Below are 16,549 nucleotides of genomic sequence, written 5' to 3'. Positions count from 1 at the left end.
AGGTTGCGGGGAGGGTCTGAGGGAGGTGGGAGGGCAGCAAGGGCGGAGGGTGGGGAGGGGGCAGAGGACGGAGGGTGGTGGAGATCTGAGACCCTCAGAGCCCGGGGACCCCAGACCCCGCTCTGGTTGGCTGGGCACCTACCGTTGGGCTCGGTGGTCGCCACGTGACTGCCACGTGACCCGTGCGTGCTGGCGGGAGGGATTCTGGGCGGGAATCCTCGACACACGCGTGCGTACTGGAGGCTTCCTGTCAGGCCCTCCCAGCGCCCTCCCCTAGCAGGGACCATCCCACAAAGCCGAAAAGAGCTCACAATGTCTGCCACTGTCTGCCCTGGAGCGTTGGGGTGCACCCTGATGACTCCTGCCTCACCTGGACTTGTTTGGAGGGGATAGGGAGCTTTATACAATTGGCTGTCTTCTGGCCAGGCACCCCCTCTGCCCCCCACACAGCACATCCCTACAGGCTATTTCCCCCACAGTGGGGCTGCTCCAGCCTCTTCCCCGAGCCCCTGAAGATGTTCCCCCAGGAGTCACGGGGTCCCTGTCTCAGGGTGGCCTACCCCCCGCTTCCAACGCTAAGCCCTGATCTCGCCGTGGCCTCCGCCCTCTTAAGCACCATCAGTGTGTGGACCACCCTCAGTCTCCCCACAGCCCTTTCAGCCAGCCCCCTCCAAGCCTCCTGGCAGCCCTGCCCTCTCGCCACCCGCCTCGGCCTGTCTCCACATTCCAGGGAAGGGAGCAACTAAGCACTTGGCCATCCTCTGGTGCTTTCCCTGGCACATTAGCAGGAAACTGGATCACAAGTGGAGCAGCTGAGATTTGAACCGGTGATCATAAGGCATGCTGGTGTTACAGATGGAAGTTTAACTCGCAGTACCACAACAGCAACCCCAGGGAAATGTTTTTAAGACTTTTTTTTTGGAAAGGTAGAGTTACAGAGAGAAGAAACAGGAAGAAGGATCTTCCACCTGCTGGTTCACATCCCAAATGGTTGTAACAGCTGGAGCTGTGCCAGTCCAAAGCCAGGCGCCTCCTCCTGGTCTCCTATGCGAGTGCAGGGTCCCAAGGCTCTGGGTCATCCTCTACTGCTTTCCCAGGCCACAAGCAGGGAGCTGGATGGGAAGTGGAACAGCAGGGACTAGAACCAGCGCCCACATGGGATCCCAGCACTTGGAGGTGGAGAATCAGCTTGTTGAGCCACCATGCAGGCCCCTCCCCAGGAGGTTTTAAGGCAAGACTGAGCCTGTTCCTCCCCTGCCCCAAAACCCTGCCAACTCCTCCAATATTCCTGGGTCTGAACCGGTGCCAGGAGTCTGGTCCTACCTGCCCCAGCGTCCTTGTGTCCCTTCTCCTCCAACTGTATCACACTTCTGTTTACACACATACCCTTGTCAGTCTTGACTGGTTGCTCACATGTATTTCCTGGGACCCAGTCTGGATCACCCCCAGTCCAGGTCAGGTGCTCCCTCTGTTCCCACTCAGCCCTGGGCCACCCCTCCTAACCCTGGCCACTAGGGGGCGATCACCAGGTGACCCTGGGAATACTGTTCCTACAGGACTGAGTTCCCTGGGTGCAGGGCCTGGGGTGTTCCTGTTGTGTCCCCAGCACTGCTGCGCTCAGAGCCTAGCTCGGCAGGGGCCTCACTTGATGCTTACTGCCTGACAGCCTGCTGGGACTGTCCCTCGGCCCCTGCCCAGAACCGTGGCCTGGCACGGCCTTTTGCAGGCACTGCTCTTTCTCTGTGCATCCACTGGGGTGGGGAAGTTCCCAGGGGTGTCTGCCCAGGCTCACCCCAGGAGCATGGGCTGCCTCAGTGTCAGGGGAGGCCACCTCTGGCCTCAGGGTCAAGCCCTGAGGGTACTCTAAGATCTCTCTCTGGGCAGGGATTAGGTGCGGAAGTCAGTGTGCCCTGTTGGAGTGGCTGGTTCAAGTCCTGGCTCCTCCACTTCCAACTTGCACTTAAAAATATATTGTTAATACTTATACAATCAACATTCTTGTGACTCTATAGTCTGGGAGGCAGCAAAGGATGGTCCAGTTGTTTAGGCCCATGCCACCCACACGAGAGACCCAGACGAGCTAGCTCTCCTTTTCAAATACAATGATAATAAACATGCTGTGTTTTGTTTTGAAGAAGGGTTTCTCTCAAACTGCAGAGTCCCCAAGCTTAGAGTGGCTGAGCTTGAGACTGTCCCTGGCCCATGAATGTGGTTTCAGTGCAGGCTGGCTGCTTGGGTGGTAGTTTGGGGACCTTTATTTACCATATGACTCCCAGGGGTACTACTGGGTGACCCTCGGGCCTCCTCCCAGCAGCCTCCGCCACAGCTCCTGGCGGAGCAGTGCTTGCTCCCTGCGAGCGCCCTGAAGCACACTGCGATTCTCCTGGGCTCTCCGGATCAGGTAGGGGATCACTTCCTCCAGGGAGCCGTAGGGGATGGACTTGTATATGGCATAGCCGGCCTGTCCTGCACAGAGAGGGGCAGGGTGAGGGAGTGTTGGCAGGGGTGTAAGTGTTGGCTTGGAGGCTGCTGTTTTGAGAAGGCGGCTGATTTACAAGCCCAAGACACCTGCCGCAAACCTTGCTAAACATCTTCAAAAGTTATTAGAATGCTTCTAAGAGAAGGATGAATGGACTCATCCCGAGAGGGCAAGAACACACAGGAAGTCAATGGGAAAGGGACTATGATACAAGGCTAGCAAATGCAAGGGGCAGCCGGCACGGAGACCCAGCCCCCCAGGACCCTTGGATCCTGAAAGCACACATCCATCCCAGCTCTCCAGGGTCATCCTCAGGACCCTGAGATGTAGAGAGAGCTGGACGCTCGGCCTGCTGCAGGCTCTGGCCAGGCATTGTTTGGGAAGAGCAGAGGCATCTGGCTGGGGTGGGGAGACAGGGTGTGGGGACACAGTGGATGGGGCCGTTCACTTACCCAGCGCCAGGGAGACATGGTCACACATGCCCAGAAGTTGTCCAAAGCAGACAGGCCCGTCCTGAGGAATGCCCAGCTCCCACATGCTGCAGAAGAGACCTCAGCATCAAGCCACATCTGGCTGCAGATGAACCCTGTGGCAGTTGCAGAACTCGCAAAAGAGTTTCCCAGCTGGATAACAAAGCAAGGAGCCCTCTGCCACCCACCTGGTGAGCCCTCAGGCCACACTGGACCCCAACATGCAAGGCTCAAGGTCTTGTCCAGCCAGGGCACCTGCAGCATGGCAAGGCTGCAAACCCTGGGAATGCTGTTCGCCTCTTCGTTCCAGAGCCACCACCCTCGGCACTTCCCTGGTGACATGCGCAGGAAGCGGGAGGGAGGAGGCCCTTTGGGTGGGTGCCCACTTGCCCACCCCCTGACCGCCTACCGCTTGGTTGCCTGGCCAACAGATTCCTCATTGTGGGAAGCCACCATGAGTTGGCATAGTGGGCCCCGGTGGGTCACATGGGTCAGCATCAGCTCCAGGCAGCGGCTGTAACTGAAGGGACACAGTCCGTTTAACTCCACAGGCCACCCCCAACAGTGATCAGGGGGTCTGGCCCCCCGGATTGAGATGCTCTCAAAGGAAGGTTTCTGGGGCCAGAAAACTCCTCCCCTACCACCTGCACCAGCCGCCAGGGACCTCTTGTCTTGGGGCCATTTTCCTCTCTTGTAGCAAGGCAAGCTGCTGGGAGTGTGGAGCAGTGTGTGTGTGTGTGTGTGTGTGTGTGTGTGTGTGTGTGTGTGTGTGTGTAAATTCTTGGCACAGAAAAGGATCCTATCCCACGTTCCAGCTCCTTCAGTGCAAGTGCCCTTAAGAGGGAACCTAGCTCAGAGCACCTGGGCAGGCGCAGGAGCGGGAAGCCATGGAGAGAGAGCAAGGTTGTGGCCTGGAACAAGGCACAAAGCAAGCCTGGCTGGTGTGTGGTGGGTTGCACGCTGCTCAACCCACTTCATCCGCTACTGCTGCATGCCTGAAGTGTTTCCAGATCTCCCTCTTCCCCAGGAGAGTGGGAGAACAGTTTTTCATGTTCTGTCAGCCATGGCTCACAGGCAGAAGTCAAAAGGTAGGAGCGGAGTGAGCTTGGGTGTCCTGCCAAGAGCTTGGGGATCACTCTGCTGTGTTCTTGGGGTGCTCATGGCTCCCCTGGCCAGTTCCTCTCCCTCAGCTGATAAATGGGTAAAAAAAAAAGTGGTCCAGCCATGCAATAGAATAGTATCATAAAAAGGAATGAGTCAGGCCTGGTGTGGTGGCCCAGTGGCTAAATCCTTGCCCTGCACATGCTGGGATCCCATATAGGTGCCAGTTCAAGTTCTGGCTGCTCCACTTCCCATCCAGCTTCCTATTTCTGGTCTGGGAAAGCAGTAGAAGATGGCCCAAGTCTTTGAGACCTTGCACCCAAGTGTGAGATCAGGAAGTAGGATCCTGATTTGGGAACAGGTCAGCTCTGGCTGTTGCAGCTGCTCGGGGACTGAGCCAACAGATGAAAGATCTTTCTGTCTGAATCTCCTTCTCTGTAAATCTGCCTTTTCAAGAAAAAGAAATAAATCTTCCAGCACAGTGGCTCAATAGGAAGAGGTGGGAGGTGGAGAGCAGAGGGGACAAGGACTAACTCTTGGGGCTGAAGGAACTGGGGGGCTACGGAAAAGAAGGGGCAGAACCTGACCTGGCTCCTTCTGGCTGCCGATGGGGGACAGACTGGGTGGTGACCCAAAAGGTGACGGTATTCTGGTCCCAGGAGACGGGGCTGGAGACCGACACCTGGCTTGCTGGGCTCAGAGCCTGGTGGGCAGGCGGTGAGCTCCGCAGTGCCCAGGCCTACCTCCTGCTGGTGGCCTCGTAGTCGGGCTGTGTGGGATCTTCTGTCCCCTGGAGCCGGGCCAGCGCTCTCTCCTTGTCCAGGTAGGCCCCTCGGACCAACTTCACTCCGAAGGCCAGGCCGGCCTTGTGTGCAGCCTCAGCGTCCCGCCCCAGTCGCTCATGTGTGTCCTGGGAGCGGGACAGGGAGGACATGCAGGCAGGATGGGGTGGCGCCGGGCACAGGGATCCCATAGAAGTCCCGCAGAGTACAGCGCCCACCTTCAGATAGGCCTGGTACGTGTTCCACACCCAGGGGCCGCCTTCCCCGGGCCGGTTCCAGCGCACGGCCAGCGCGGTCACCAGCAGAGAGAGCGCGGGGTTGATGGAGCTGTACTCGGCGTCCACCAGGAGGCGCACGCGCTGCGCCCGGGCACGCTGGGTGGGCCAAGAGGGTGGTCAGGGCGGAGAGGGTGGTCAGGGCCGAGAGGGTGGTCAGGGCGGAGGGGTGGTCAGGGCCGAGAGGGTGGTCAGGGCGGAGGGGTGGTCAGGGCGGAGAGGGTGGTCAGGGCCGAGAGGGTGGTCAGGGCGGAGGGGTGGTCAGGGCGGAGGGGTGGTCAGGGCCGAGAGGGTGGTCAGGGCCGAGAGGGTGGTCAGGGCCGAGAGGGTGGTCAGGGCCGAGAGGGTGGTCAGGGCGGAGAGGGTGGTCAGGGGCCCCCCCGGGCACACTGCGTGGGCGAGGGGATGGTCAGGATTGGGTGCATGAGGCTGCAACAGCAGTTACCTCCGCCACCCGGTGCAAGCGGCTCAGTGAGGCCTGCAGGTGCCGGTTCTGCTCGGCGTTGAGGCAAGAGATCTGAGGGTTCTAGAACAGAGCAAGGGAAGGCAAGAAGGGCTCAGGACCGTGGGGGGCCTGGTCCCCCTCTTCCGCCACCTCCGGGAATGGGCAAAGTCAGAATCTTCATAAGAGTGACTATCAATAGACGCTGTTGACTGAGCTGTAACCCATGGGTCACAGTCTGGCTTGGAACCCTGGCTCTCCCACATGCTGTGTGCCCCCAAGCAGATCCTGTAACCTCTCTGGGCCTGTTTTTATTTATTTATTTATTTATTTTTCTCTGTAAAACGAAGACAACAGGGTTGGCATTGTGGCCTAGCGTGTAAAGCCGCCCACAATATTGGTATCCCCTCTGGGCACTGGTTTGATTCCTGGCTGCTCCACTTCTGATCCAGCTCCTTGCTCATGTGCCTGGAAAAATACGGGAGGATGGCCCAAAGCTTTGGGACCTAACCACACTGCCCTGTGCCCCCCGTCAGCTTTTAAGGAGGAAACCAAGGGATAGGAACTCTGTCTCTTAAATAAATTAAAAATAAATTAAATAAAATTCATTTTGCCTCCTAGATTGATCAGGAAGGGTATGAAGAAGCTCTCTGCGATGATGGAGCTATTTTATGTCTTGGTAAGAATTTGGGTTATTCAGGCATGAGCATTCATTCAAGTTCATCACGGGTACATTTAGGCCGTGTAGATTTCATTACAAGAACATTCTGCCTCAAAAGGAAAAAAGCAACTGTAGCTATTGTTGAACTCCAGTGATTTGCATCCTGGTACAATTAGGGGGAGAAGTACATTGAATCTAAAAATTACTTAGAAATGCATCCGAAAGTAAGATGGTGCTGGATGTTCGGCGAAAGAGGTGAGACAGCCAGGTCCTGTTTCAGAGGGTCTGGGTTCAATTCCCAATTCTGGTTCCTAACTCAGCAGCAGCAGCACGTGACGGCTCGAGGACCTTGGTTCCCACCTGCGACATGGCGACCACACTGCACCCCGAGTTCCTTGCTTTTACCTGACCGTTGCATTGCACCCTGAGTTCCTGCATCGCACCCCGAGTTCCTGCATTGCACCCTGAACTCCTGCATTGCACCCCGAACTCCTCGCCCCAGCCTGTCCCAGCCTAAGCCACTGGGGACATTTCAGCTGAACCAGGAGTCCTCTCACTTGCATGCTCTCATTCTTTCTGTCTCTTGAATTAAAAAAAAAAGATAATAAAGTGGGTTGATGGATGGAGAGAGGAATAAGTGAAAGAGTAGAGAGGATTTAAAGCAAACACAGTTAAACTTTAAAGGGGATGGGTATATGAGTGCTTGCTCTATTTGTGTATTTGAAATTTTTTATAGTAAAATTTGGGGGGATATGCACCCTATCCCAAACAGTACAAAGAAGGCTTCAAAAAATTCATGGAAGACACACAATCTCTAACTCCATTATTTTCCTGAACTTCCTGAAGCTTCTAATGTCCACATGCCAAAATAAAATCACAGCAACAGAAAAATATATAATATATGGGATGGAGTCATTGCTGGTGGCAGGGAGAGAAGCAATGGGATATGGAGATAAAAGGGAATGAATGAACAGACTCCAATCCCTGTTCCAATCACTCAGCTCCTGCCAGCACGCACGGTGTGGGATGCGTGTGACACACTGTCTTTGGGCCCGCAAAGAGCTGCTGCCCCAGTCCCTCCTCTGGGAGCACCCGCCCCCAGAGCCCCTCCCCTGGGACTCTAGCTGTCCACCTGTTGCACCAGCACACTCACGCTGCAGCCACACTGGCTCGGCCTGTGCTAAACCAGGAAACAATGGTGGTGAAATACAGTGCTGCCTGGGGGTGGGAGCTGGGGCAGCAACAGAGCAGTGCACGGGCCATGCGTGTCCCAAAGGGCTGGGCTTTCCCACTCTGCGCGAGCTCCTGATTCCAGGCTCCCGCTAGGGCAGACCCTGGCAGGCAGGGGTAATGCCTCAAGGAATTGGGGGTTGCGGTCACCCGCGAGGGAAACCTGGATAGACTTTGGACCTTTGTGGACATCTGGAAGAGTGAACCAGCTGATGGGAGCCACTCTCTCCAAATACAAAGATAGATGGGCGTAGATCCTCATTAATATAAACATAGGGCTTTCTCTGCCTCCCCTAATAAATAAACACATAAGTAAATTCAGCACAATTGGAACTTGTCCGAGTGCAGGGAACTCGGTACCTGAGGTCCTTACCTGCCCAGAGTCCATGACATCCGCCAACCTCTCGGGACTCAGCTCCGAGGAGGCCCCTGGCCTCGCCAGCTGTGAGGTCAGCTCCTTCTGCAATAGGACGGTGGACACAGAGGTGAGGGAGGGGCCCACTGGGCAGCCACACCCTCCCCCATAGCTCCCCGCCCCCCCCCCCCAGTCTGTGCCTTACACAGAGCCGGGTGCTGGCCAGCGCCGTCACCTTCAGCTGCATGAGGTTGTTTCCAGCCAGGCCTGGGGGCTCAGCGAGGCTCCGCTGCAGCTCCACGCAGCGCAGCATGGCACTGAGGTTCCCCTCGTACCAGTCCTCACTGCCCAGTCGGTCAGCAAGTGTCAGGGCTGGAACCCAGCAGGGGGTGGGCTGCTCCCTGCCCTCCTCCCGCCTCCCCTGGAGATGGGGGCTGGCCTCCTGCTCACCCAGTCTTTGCAACTGAGTCTGGCTCCTCCTCAGTAGGGACTGCGAGCAGGGGCTGGAGGCCCAGAACCCGGAGCTGCCGGACACAGTCCCTCACCTCGTCTGCCGTCTCCCCGGCCACGAACTGCCCATAGAAGGATGCTCGGAGAAGCCTGCCTGAGAGCCAGGAACCCAGGAGGCGCTGAGACCAGGCCTGCAGCTGGGAGACAGGCAGCGAGGGCTTAGAGTGGGCTGGGGGCAGCCTCCAGGCCAGCTCCCTGGGGTCCCTACTCACTGCAAGCCCGTGGGTGACCAGAGGGGGCCAGGCACACAGCCGCAGCACCAGCAGAGCCCGTGCCAGCTCCCCTGTGCCCTTGAGATGGAAGGCCCCGCCATCGAAGCGCAGGGGCCGCCAGCTGCCCGCGGAGGGGCTGGCTGGGGCACGGAGCGCTTGGTAAGCCCGGAGCATCAGGACTCTCTGGCCACTCTGTAGATTTGCAGGGGCGCCTGCTGCCCCTTACCCAGCCGACGGGCAATGACTAATGAACTGGATTGAGCTTTAGGCTCATGGGCTGCTTGCTGGGGGAGAGGGGCAGTCAATCATTAACTCGTGGGGACAGAGTTCAGAGTAACGGGAACAGGAGCAGTACCCCCCAAGTCCCCAAGTGCCAGTCCCCAACCGAGCCTCAGTCTGACCCCACACACTCACTAGGTGCCCACCAGGTGCCAGGAGGGCACGGGGCAGGCAGTGTGGCTTTGTGGCCTTGAGCAAGCTGTCTACCCTCTCTCCCTGCAATTGCTTTGTCTTGAAATGGGAAATGGTATGATGGCACTGAGCGAAAACACACAGAACCTATAACCCAAGCACTCCAGGCCAGATGTGTCCCCTGCAGACTCTGAGCGTGAGCAGGGAAGCGCTGTTTATCGCAGGCCCCAATCTGCCCCCATGGGAGCAAGCCGGATGAGCACATCAGAAACAGGCTTACCAGGGGACGCCAGCGGTGCTGAGAAAGCTCCGCCTTGCAGGAGCCTGAGGTCATTTGGGGATCTTCTTCACTGTCATTTGCTTTCTTTTTTCTTTTCATTATTTATTTTAATAGAGTTACAGAGAGAGTGAGAGGGAGAGACAGAGAGAATCTCCCTTCTAGCCGCTGGTTCACTCCCCAGATGACTCCAATAGGGTCGGGCTGGTTTGAAGCTGAGAGAGAGAGCCAGGAGTTTCTTTCCAGTCCCACCTGCTGTGCAGGGCCCAAGGCCTTGGGCCATTCCCTACTGCTTTCCCAGACACAGGCAGGGAGCTGGATGGGAAGTGGAGCAGCCGGCACATGAACTGGCACCCATATGGAATGTTGGTACCACAGGAGATCAGCGTGCTCCACCACTGTGCCACCCTCCCCCTCCTTAAAATAAAGAGATTTATTTATTTTTATTGAAAGGCAGAGTTACAGAGAGAAGGAGAGAGAGGGAGGACCAGAGAGATCTTCCATCCGCTGGTTCATCCTCCCAAAGGGCTGCGATGGCCCGAGCTGAGCCAATAAGGAGCCAGGAGCCAAGAGCTTCTTCTAGGGCTGCCACGTGGGTTCAAGGGCCCAAGTACTTGGGCCATCTTCTGCTGCTTTCCCAGGCTATTAGCAGGAAGCAGGAAACTGGATTGGAAGCTCAGTAGCTGGGACTGGAACCAGAGCCCACGTGGTGTGCAGGTGATGGCTCGACTTGCTGTGTCCCAGTGTCAGTCCCCATGTTGGTTATCTGGCAAGTGTACCAGCCAGGAGAAGGTCTCGCTCACTCTCTCTGTCTCTCCCCTCTCTCACTCTGCAACCCTGCCTTTCAAATACAAATACATCAATAAAATCTAAACTTTTTTTTTTTAAACAAGTCTTGTTGTAATCAATTTTGGGGAATACAGTCTGCTGCCGCCACCAACCAAAGGTGCGGACCTGCACAATTTCAGCTATTGGAATTGTCAGACCCAGATTATAAAGCAGGCTTTTACGAAATGCCCGAAGAGACAACACAATTACATACATGAGCCGGCAGTGCCCTCCATGAACAAAACAAAACAAAAAAGTGAATCTGGAAATTACAATGATAGATGAAACTTGCGAAGAGGCAAGAGGTAAAAATGTAATTGCCAAAAAGACGGTTAGACGTCGCAGGAGGCAGAACAGCCAAGCTGGAAGATGTCAACGCTGCAACATGCCAAATGCATCAAACCGAGAGATAAATACATGTGACAGAGCCGGGGCACAGCGAGCACCTGGGGCGAGTCTCACCAGCAGGATCAGAGAGAAGGGCGGAGAGGCAATCTCTGAAGGAATAAATCATGGCTGAGAATCTTCTAGAACTGATGAAAAGCATGAATCCACAGCCCAGGCAGAAAACATCTCTGAAACCAGCTGAATACGGAGGAACCCGTGCTGAATGGTAGGACGCCGGCACCGGTGAGGTGCCGCTGACCGCTGCCTCCTCCAGCGGGTGGCATGATGGGGCCAGGATGGCAGTCCCCAGGGGAGACTACACACATCAGAGGAGAGAAGGCGGAGGCTAACAGCCCATCCTACAGGAGACACATGTCACCAACAAAGATCAGAAGAAACTATAGCTCATGGTTTTTGATGGTTTTTGTTAGTTTCATCTCTTCAAAACACTTTTTTTCTGATTAAATTCTTCAATGACTCATAGACCACACAGTAACATCATTTTCTTCAAGAAGGTTCTTGATTTTTCTTTTTCATTTCTTCAGCGACACATTAGTCATTCAGTAGCATGATATTTAACTCTATGGCATCGTAAATTTCTATCTTTCTTCCTGTTGTTGATTTTGTATTGTGGCTTTTCATTTAAGGGGATGTATAGTAACTGTGTAATGGAGATTATCATATCCAGATGCGAGGATACAGTGCAATATGCATCTCTACTTCATGACAAAGATGGACTCTCAGTAAAACTGCTTACTATATCTTGACAATAGGATGCTGGACTCTGCCATTGTCCATGCCTGCAATAATGACTGCGTATGAAGAACTATACTATAGTAACGATATAGGGGAACTCAGTGAGGGAGGAGGGAATTGGGGAGGGGATAAGGGAAATCCCAGGGCCTATGGAATGGTAATAATAAAAAGAAGTAAAATAAATAATAAAAATAAGTATTTTTTTAAAAGATTATTCATTTACTTGAAAGAGCAATAGATAGGTGAAGGAGATTTTCCATGCGCAGGCTTACTCCCCCAAATGGCCGCCATGGCTGAGGTTGGGTCAGGCTGCAGCCAGGAGGGACCAGGAACTCCATTGGGGTCTCCAGGTGGGTGACAAGGACCCAAGCACATGTGCTGCCACCTGCTGCTTCCCCAGGTGCTGCATGGTGTGCTCCCATGAGAGTTTGTCAGTATTACAAGGAGTGGCTTAACCCACGGTGCCACAATACTGCCCCCAGAAAACCCTTCTTTTCCCTACCTGAAGCACAAACCTGGGGCTGGGGCAGAGTGAGACTCAATGTGAGGGTGAGGGAGGTGGGACACCAGGTAGGGAACTGCGAGTACCTGGCAGAATGGTGGGCTTGCTACTGGTAGCCATGGAAGGTTCTTGATGAAGCTCCTAAGTGGGTGCCTTCCTCACTGTGGTCAGAGGGAAAAGGGCTTGGGTGTGAGCACAGAGGCCAGGGCCTACATGGGAGGTCAGGCCCAGGATCCGAGTTCTCCTTCAGGGGCTTTGGCTGAGTGGGCAGATGACCTCGGGACATTCAGCCATCACCTGTTGCTGTGGCTTGGCCTGGGGCGGGGCACGCCTATTCTGGGAGTGTCCAGCAGAGAGGGTCACCGGGGCATAGAGCCTCCCTAGAGCAGCCCCCTGGGCACTGGGCTTGGAAGATTCTGTTGCCAGAGACGTTCCAGATGGTAGTACCCGTGGACCGGCAGTTCCTGCCTGCTGTCTGTGCGCACCTGCTCTTCCAACTACACAGGCGCTCCTAGTGTGGACAGAAAGACGCGTGTAAATCCATGTAGCCCATCTCTGGGGCCAGCATTGTGGCACAGCAGGCACCCCATATAGATCCAGTTCAAGTCCCATTGATCCATTTTCCTGCTAATGTGCTTGGGAAACCGGCAGAGGACGGCCCAGATATTTGGGCCCCTACATCCGTGTGGGAGACCAGATGGAGTTCTAGATTCCCGGCTTCTTCTGGCTTGGCCCAGTCCCACCTGATGAGGCCATTTGGGGAGTAAGTCGTTTGTGCCTTTCGCTTTCTTGAGCACTCTTCTTTCCAAAGAAATAAATCTTTTTGAAAAATTCTTGTCCAGGCTAATGCTGTGATGCAGTCAGTACAGCCGCAGCTTGCAGCACCAGTATCCCATTACCGGCACTGTTCCACTTCTGATCTAGCTCCCTGCCAGGGAAAGCAGCAAAAGTAACCCAGTTACTCCAGCCCCCGCACTGCTGACTGCTATTCAGCAGCCAAAGGGTGAGGGAAAACCCTTCTCACAGGGCCCTCCTGCAGGCCTCTCTGGCTCGGCGCTGGCGCAGCGACTGAGCCTTTAACAATCGGTCTGTTGATCACCTCGGGGCAGCAGACACACAGGGACGACCCGTGCGCGCCTGCAGGAGCAGCAGGATGCTCAGAGCGGGTGCACCGTCCCCAGCTAGCTGGATGCTTCTCGAACGTGGCAGTACTGCCCCCTGGTGGCGGACCTGGAAATTTGCACCAACGTCTTCGGTTGCCGCCGTGATCTCTGCAGGTTAAAGCCTTTTTTAGAAGCCTGGGTTGTGTGTGCGCGTCCTTGGAACGCGTCTTCACGAGCATTTGTGTGTTTCGAGAGAAAGCTTACACATGTTTAAAACGTACCGACGTTTTCTGACGTGAAAGCACGAGGTAAAAATGGTGAAGAGTGTGTCTTGGATGTTGTTTGGAATGTTACCAAAGGTTTCTTTATCATACTGGAAATTCACACTTCTAAGTATAGTGCTGTCTATAAGACATAATGTGGGGCCCGGCGCGGTGGCGCAAGTGGTTAAGGTCCTCGCCTTGCATGCCTGGGATCCCATATGGGCGCCGGTTCTAGTCCCGGCAGCTCCGCTTCCCTTCCAGCTCCCTGCCTGTGGCCCGGGAAAGCAGTCGAGGACGGCCCAAGGCTTAGGGACCCTGCACCCGTGTGGGAGACCCAGAAGAGTCTCCGGGCTTCGGATCGGCATAGCATCGGCCGTTGTGCTCACTTGGGGAGCTAGTATGTGTGAGAACGAGGTGTGTGGTGGGTTGGCTAGGCTATGCTGTAGCATCTATTAGTTTGCATGAGACATGGGGCTGGAGAAGAACTCACCAGGCAGCTTGTGTCTACCAGGATGTGCAATGGCTAGCGCAGGTGACAGACCAAACCTGACCCTACACTAGCTGGCACACAGAAGAGTCAAGTCTGGGGTCACCCAAGGCAAGGTTTCTTTGGGAACTAGAACGCTGGACTCAGACCCTGGCCACAGGGAAAGCCACAGGATGCGTTGTCCAACCTTGGAGTATAGTATTGGGACTGGGCCTCCTCAGTTGCTGATGCCTGTGCAGTGGACAGCATGTCCATATGCACACAGGAGACATGATGGCCAGCTCATCCAGGCCAGCAGGGGACATCAACTGCCTCATCAGAAAATGGAAAGCAGAACAGCTTGGACAACTCTCTTGGTCAAGTTTGGCAGCAAGCGTCTACGGATGCACGCTGAGGCAGATTTGCTTACCCTGTAGACCTTGCACTGGATGTACAGGCAGCTCTTTGAGAGCTTGCTTCCGATTCTTTTCAGTCTAAACATGGAAGCAGAATTGCTGGGTTAGGTAGCATTCCATGTCTAATTTTAAAAAATTTACTGTTTGTTTGAAAGTCAGATAGAGACCAGGAGAGATGTCCCATCCACTGGTTCACTCCCCAAATGGCTGCGACAGCCAGGACTGGGCCATGCTGAAGCCAGGAACCAGAAACCCCTTTCTGGTCTCCCACGTGGGTAGAAGGGGCCCAAGAACTCAGAGTAGCATCTCTGCGTAGGTGCGTTAGCAGGAAGCTAGATCATAAATGGAGTAGCCCGGACTCATCAACCAGCATTCTGATATGAGATACCAACATCAGAAACAGGGGCTTAAACCTCTGTATCACCAGTTCTAATCCAGCTGTGGCCTGAGAAAGCAGTTAAGGATGGCCCAAAGTCTTGGGACCGTGCACCTGCATGAGAGATCTGGAAGAAGCGTCAGGCTCCTGGCTTGGGATCGGCTCAGCTCTGGCTGTTGTGACCACTTGGGGAATGAATCATAGGACAGAAGATCTTCCTCTCTGTCTCACCTCCTCTCTGTATATCTGACTTTGCAATAAAAATAAATAAATATTTTAAAAAAGAACACTGCACCATAACCTCAGTGCTTGATTTCAAGTGAAATTATTTGAGCCTTAATAGATTTGCAAATACAAGCACTGTGGTGTAAAAACTTACTTTCACCTATACTGATAAAAGAGTAACATTAAAAATACTTGAACGGGGGCGGGGGCCTGGTATGACAGCGTAGCAGTTAAAGTCTTCACCAGGATCCCATATGGGCACCGGTTCTAATCTCAGCAGCTCCACTTCCCATCCAGCTCCCTGCTTGTGGCCTGGGAAAGCAACAGAGGACAGCTGGAAGCTTTGGCACCCTACACCAACACGAGAGACCCAGATGAAGCTTCTGGCTCCTGGCTTCAGATCGGCTCAACTCTGACAGTTGCGGTCATTTGGGGAGTGACACAGCAGATGGAAAATCTTTGTCTTTCTCTCTCTGTACATCTGCCTTTCCAATAAAAATAAATAAATTTTTAAAAATTATAAAAAATAATTGAACCAAAAGTTTTAATAATGCAATTAATCAAACAGCATCAGAAATAAAAAGGAAGGTCACATTGAACTATTTTCCATTATTTATGGAAACAGGTAGGTTTCTTAGCTATCCTGATAGTCAATATAAGTAAGGATTCTTTTGCTGACTGATTTTTTTTTTTAAAGATTTATTTTATTTTATTTTTTATTGGAAAGGCGGATATACAGAGAGGAGAGACAGAGAGGAAGATCTTCCATCCCCAAGTGAGCGCAAGGGTTGATGCTATGCCGATCCGAAGCCAGGAGACTCTTCCGGGTCTCCCACGCGGGTGCAGGTTCCCAAAGCTTTGGGCCGTCCTCGACTGCTTTCCCAGGCCACAGGCAGGGAGCTGGAAGGGAAGCGGGACTGCCGGGATAGAACCGGCGCCCATATGGGATCCCGGGCATGCAAGGCGAGGACCTTAACCACTGCGCCACTGCGCCGGGCCCTGATTTATTTTTTTAAAGATTTATTTTTATTAGAAAGTCAGATATACAGAGAGGAGAGAGAGAGAGGAAGATCTTCTGTCCTATGATTCACTCCGCAAGAGGCTGCAATGGCCAGAACTGCGCCAAACCGAAGCCAGGAGCCTGGAGCCTCTTCTGGGTCTTTCATGCAGATGCAGAGTTCCAAGGCTTTGAGCTGTCCTCGACTGCTTTCCCAGGCCACAAATCGGGAGCTGGATGGGAAGTGGGACTGCTGGTATTAGAACCGGTGCCATATGGGATCCCAGCGTGTGCAAGGTGAGGACTTTGGCTACTAAGCCACCATGCTGGGCTGACTGCTTTATTATGGAGCCTGTTTTAAGAATCATCTTTATCATGGTATGACTTATATGCAGTAAAATGCACCCATTTTAAGTGTACAATAAATTTTGGCAAACTTGTGTATCCTGGCCACTATCAGCATATCATGGTATAAAATATTTCTATTACCCCAAAACTCCTTTGTGCGTTTCGTAGTTGATTATTTTCACAGTCTTAGGTAACTATGATGTGCTCTCTGACCCATAAGTTAGTTTTTTCCTTTGGGTCTTTAATATCTATAAATCACACAATTTAGGATGTATTCTTTTGTAAATATCCTTTTATATAGAAATAATCATGCGTACATGCGTGTCATAGTTATAGATCACATTTTAGGTAACTGTGAGAAATAATGATATTAAGTACAGTGTACAATGGCTTATATATTTCATTTACTGTTAGCGATTTCGGATGTGGTTGAACTCAACATGAAATGGGGTTTTAGCGGGTCTTTTCTCTATCTGTGAACATTTTACTTTGAAAAGGAAAAAGACCCTCACAACAGAAGAGCTTTTGTCATTCACGATTCAGTGTGCATCGGGAGCAGTGAATAAAAACAACAGAAGGCAGCTGCAGAAGGAAGCCTGTTGATACCTTGCTGCCACTGGAGCCGTCTTTGCCACTGACACAGTCCGTCCACGTGTCCCTCCTTTGTGCCTAATGGG

The 16,549-nt window shown here is 53.6% G+C and overlaps 1 protein-coding gene across 1 annotated transcript; it reads right to left on the bottom strand.

The window, feature by feature from the left end:
• Nucleotides 1-2,281: 2,281 nt before the first annotated feature.
• PRODH2 (proline dehydrogenase 2) lies at nt 2,282-8,691 on the bottom strand. The gene is made up of 10 exons (XM_040976544.1): nt 8,518-8,691; nt 8,246-8,442; nt 8,001-8,139; nt 7,814-7,900; nt 5,553-5,633; nt 5,051-5,206; nt 4,794-4,960; nt 3,359-3,469; nt 2,932-3,017; nt 2,282-2,466 (listed from the first exon to the last, which is right to left on the bottom strand). The coding sequence occupies exons 1-10, from the start codon at nt 8,689-8,691 to the stop codon at nt 2,282-2,284; spliced, it is 1,383 nt and encodes a 460-aa protein (XP_040832478.1).
• Between the last annotated feature and the right edge of the window lie 7,858 nt (nt 8,692-16,549).

The sequence above is a fragment of the Ochotona curzoniae genome, unplaced genomic scaffold (genome assembly GCF_017591425.1).
Source record: "Ochotona curzoniae isolate NIBS_2020 unplaced genomic scaffold, NIBS_Ocur_1.0 contig_2699, whole genome shotgun sequence".
Lineage (NCBI taxonomy): Eukaryota > Metazoa > Chordata > Mammalia > Lagomorpha > Ochotonidae > Ochotona > Ochotona curzoniae.
Note: the sequence above shows the minus strand (reverse complement) of the source record. Positions and strands in the feature narration are given on the sequence as shown.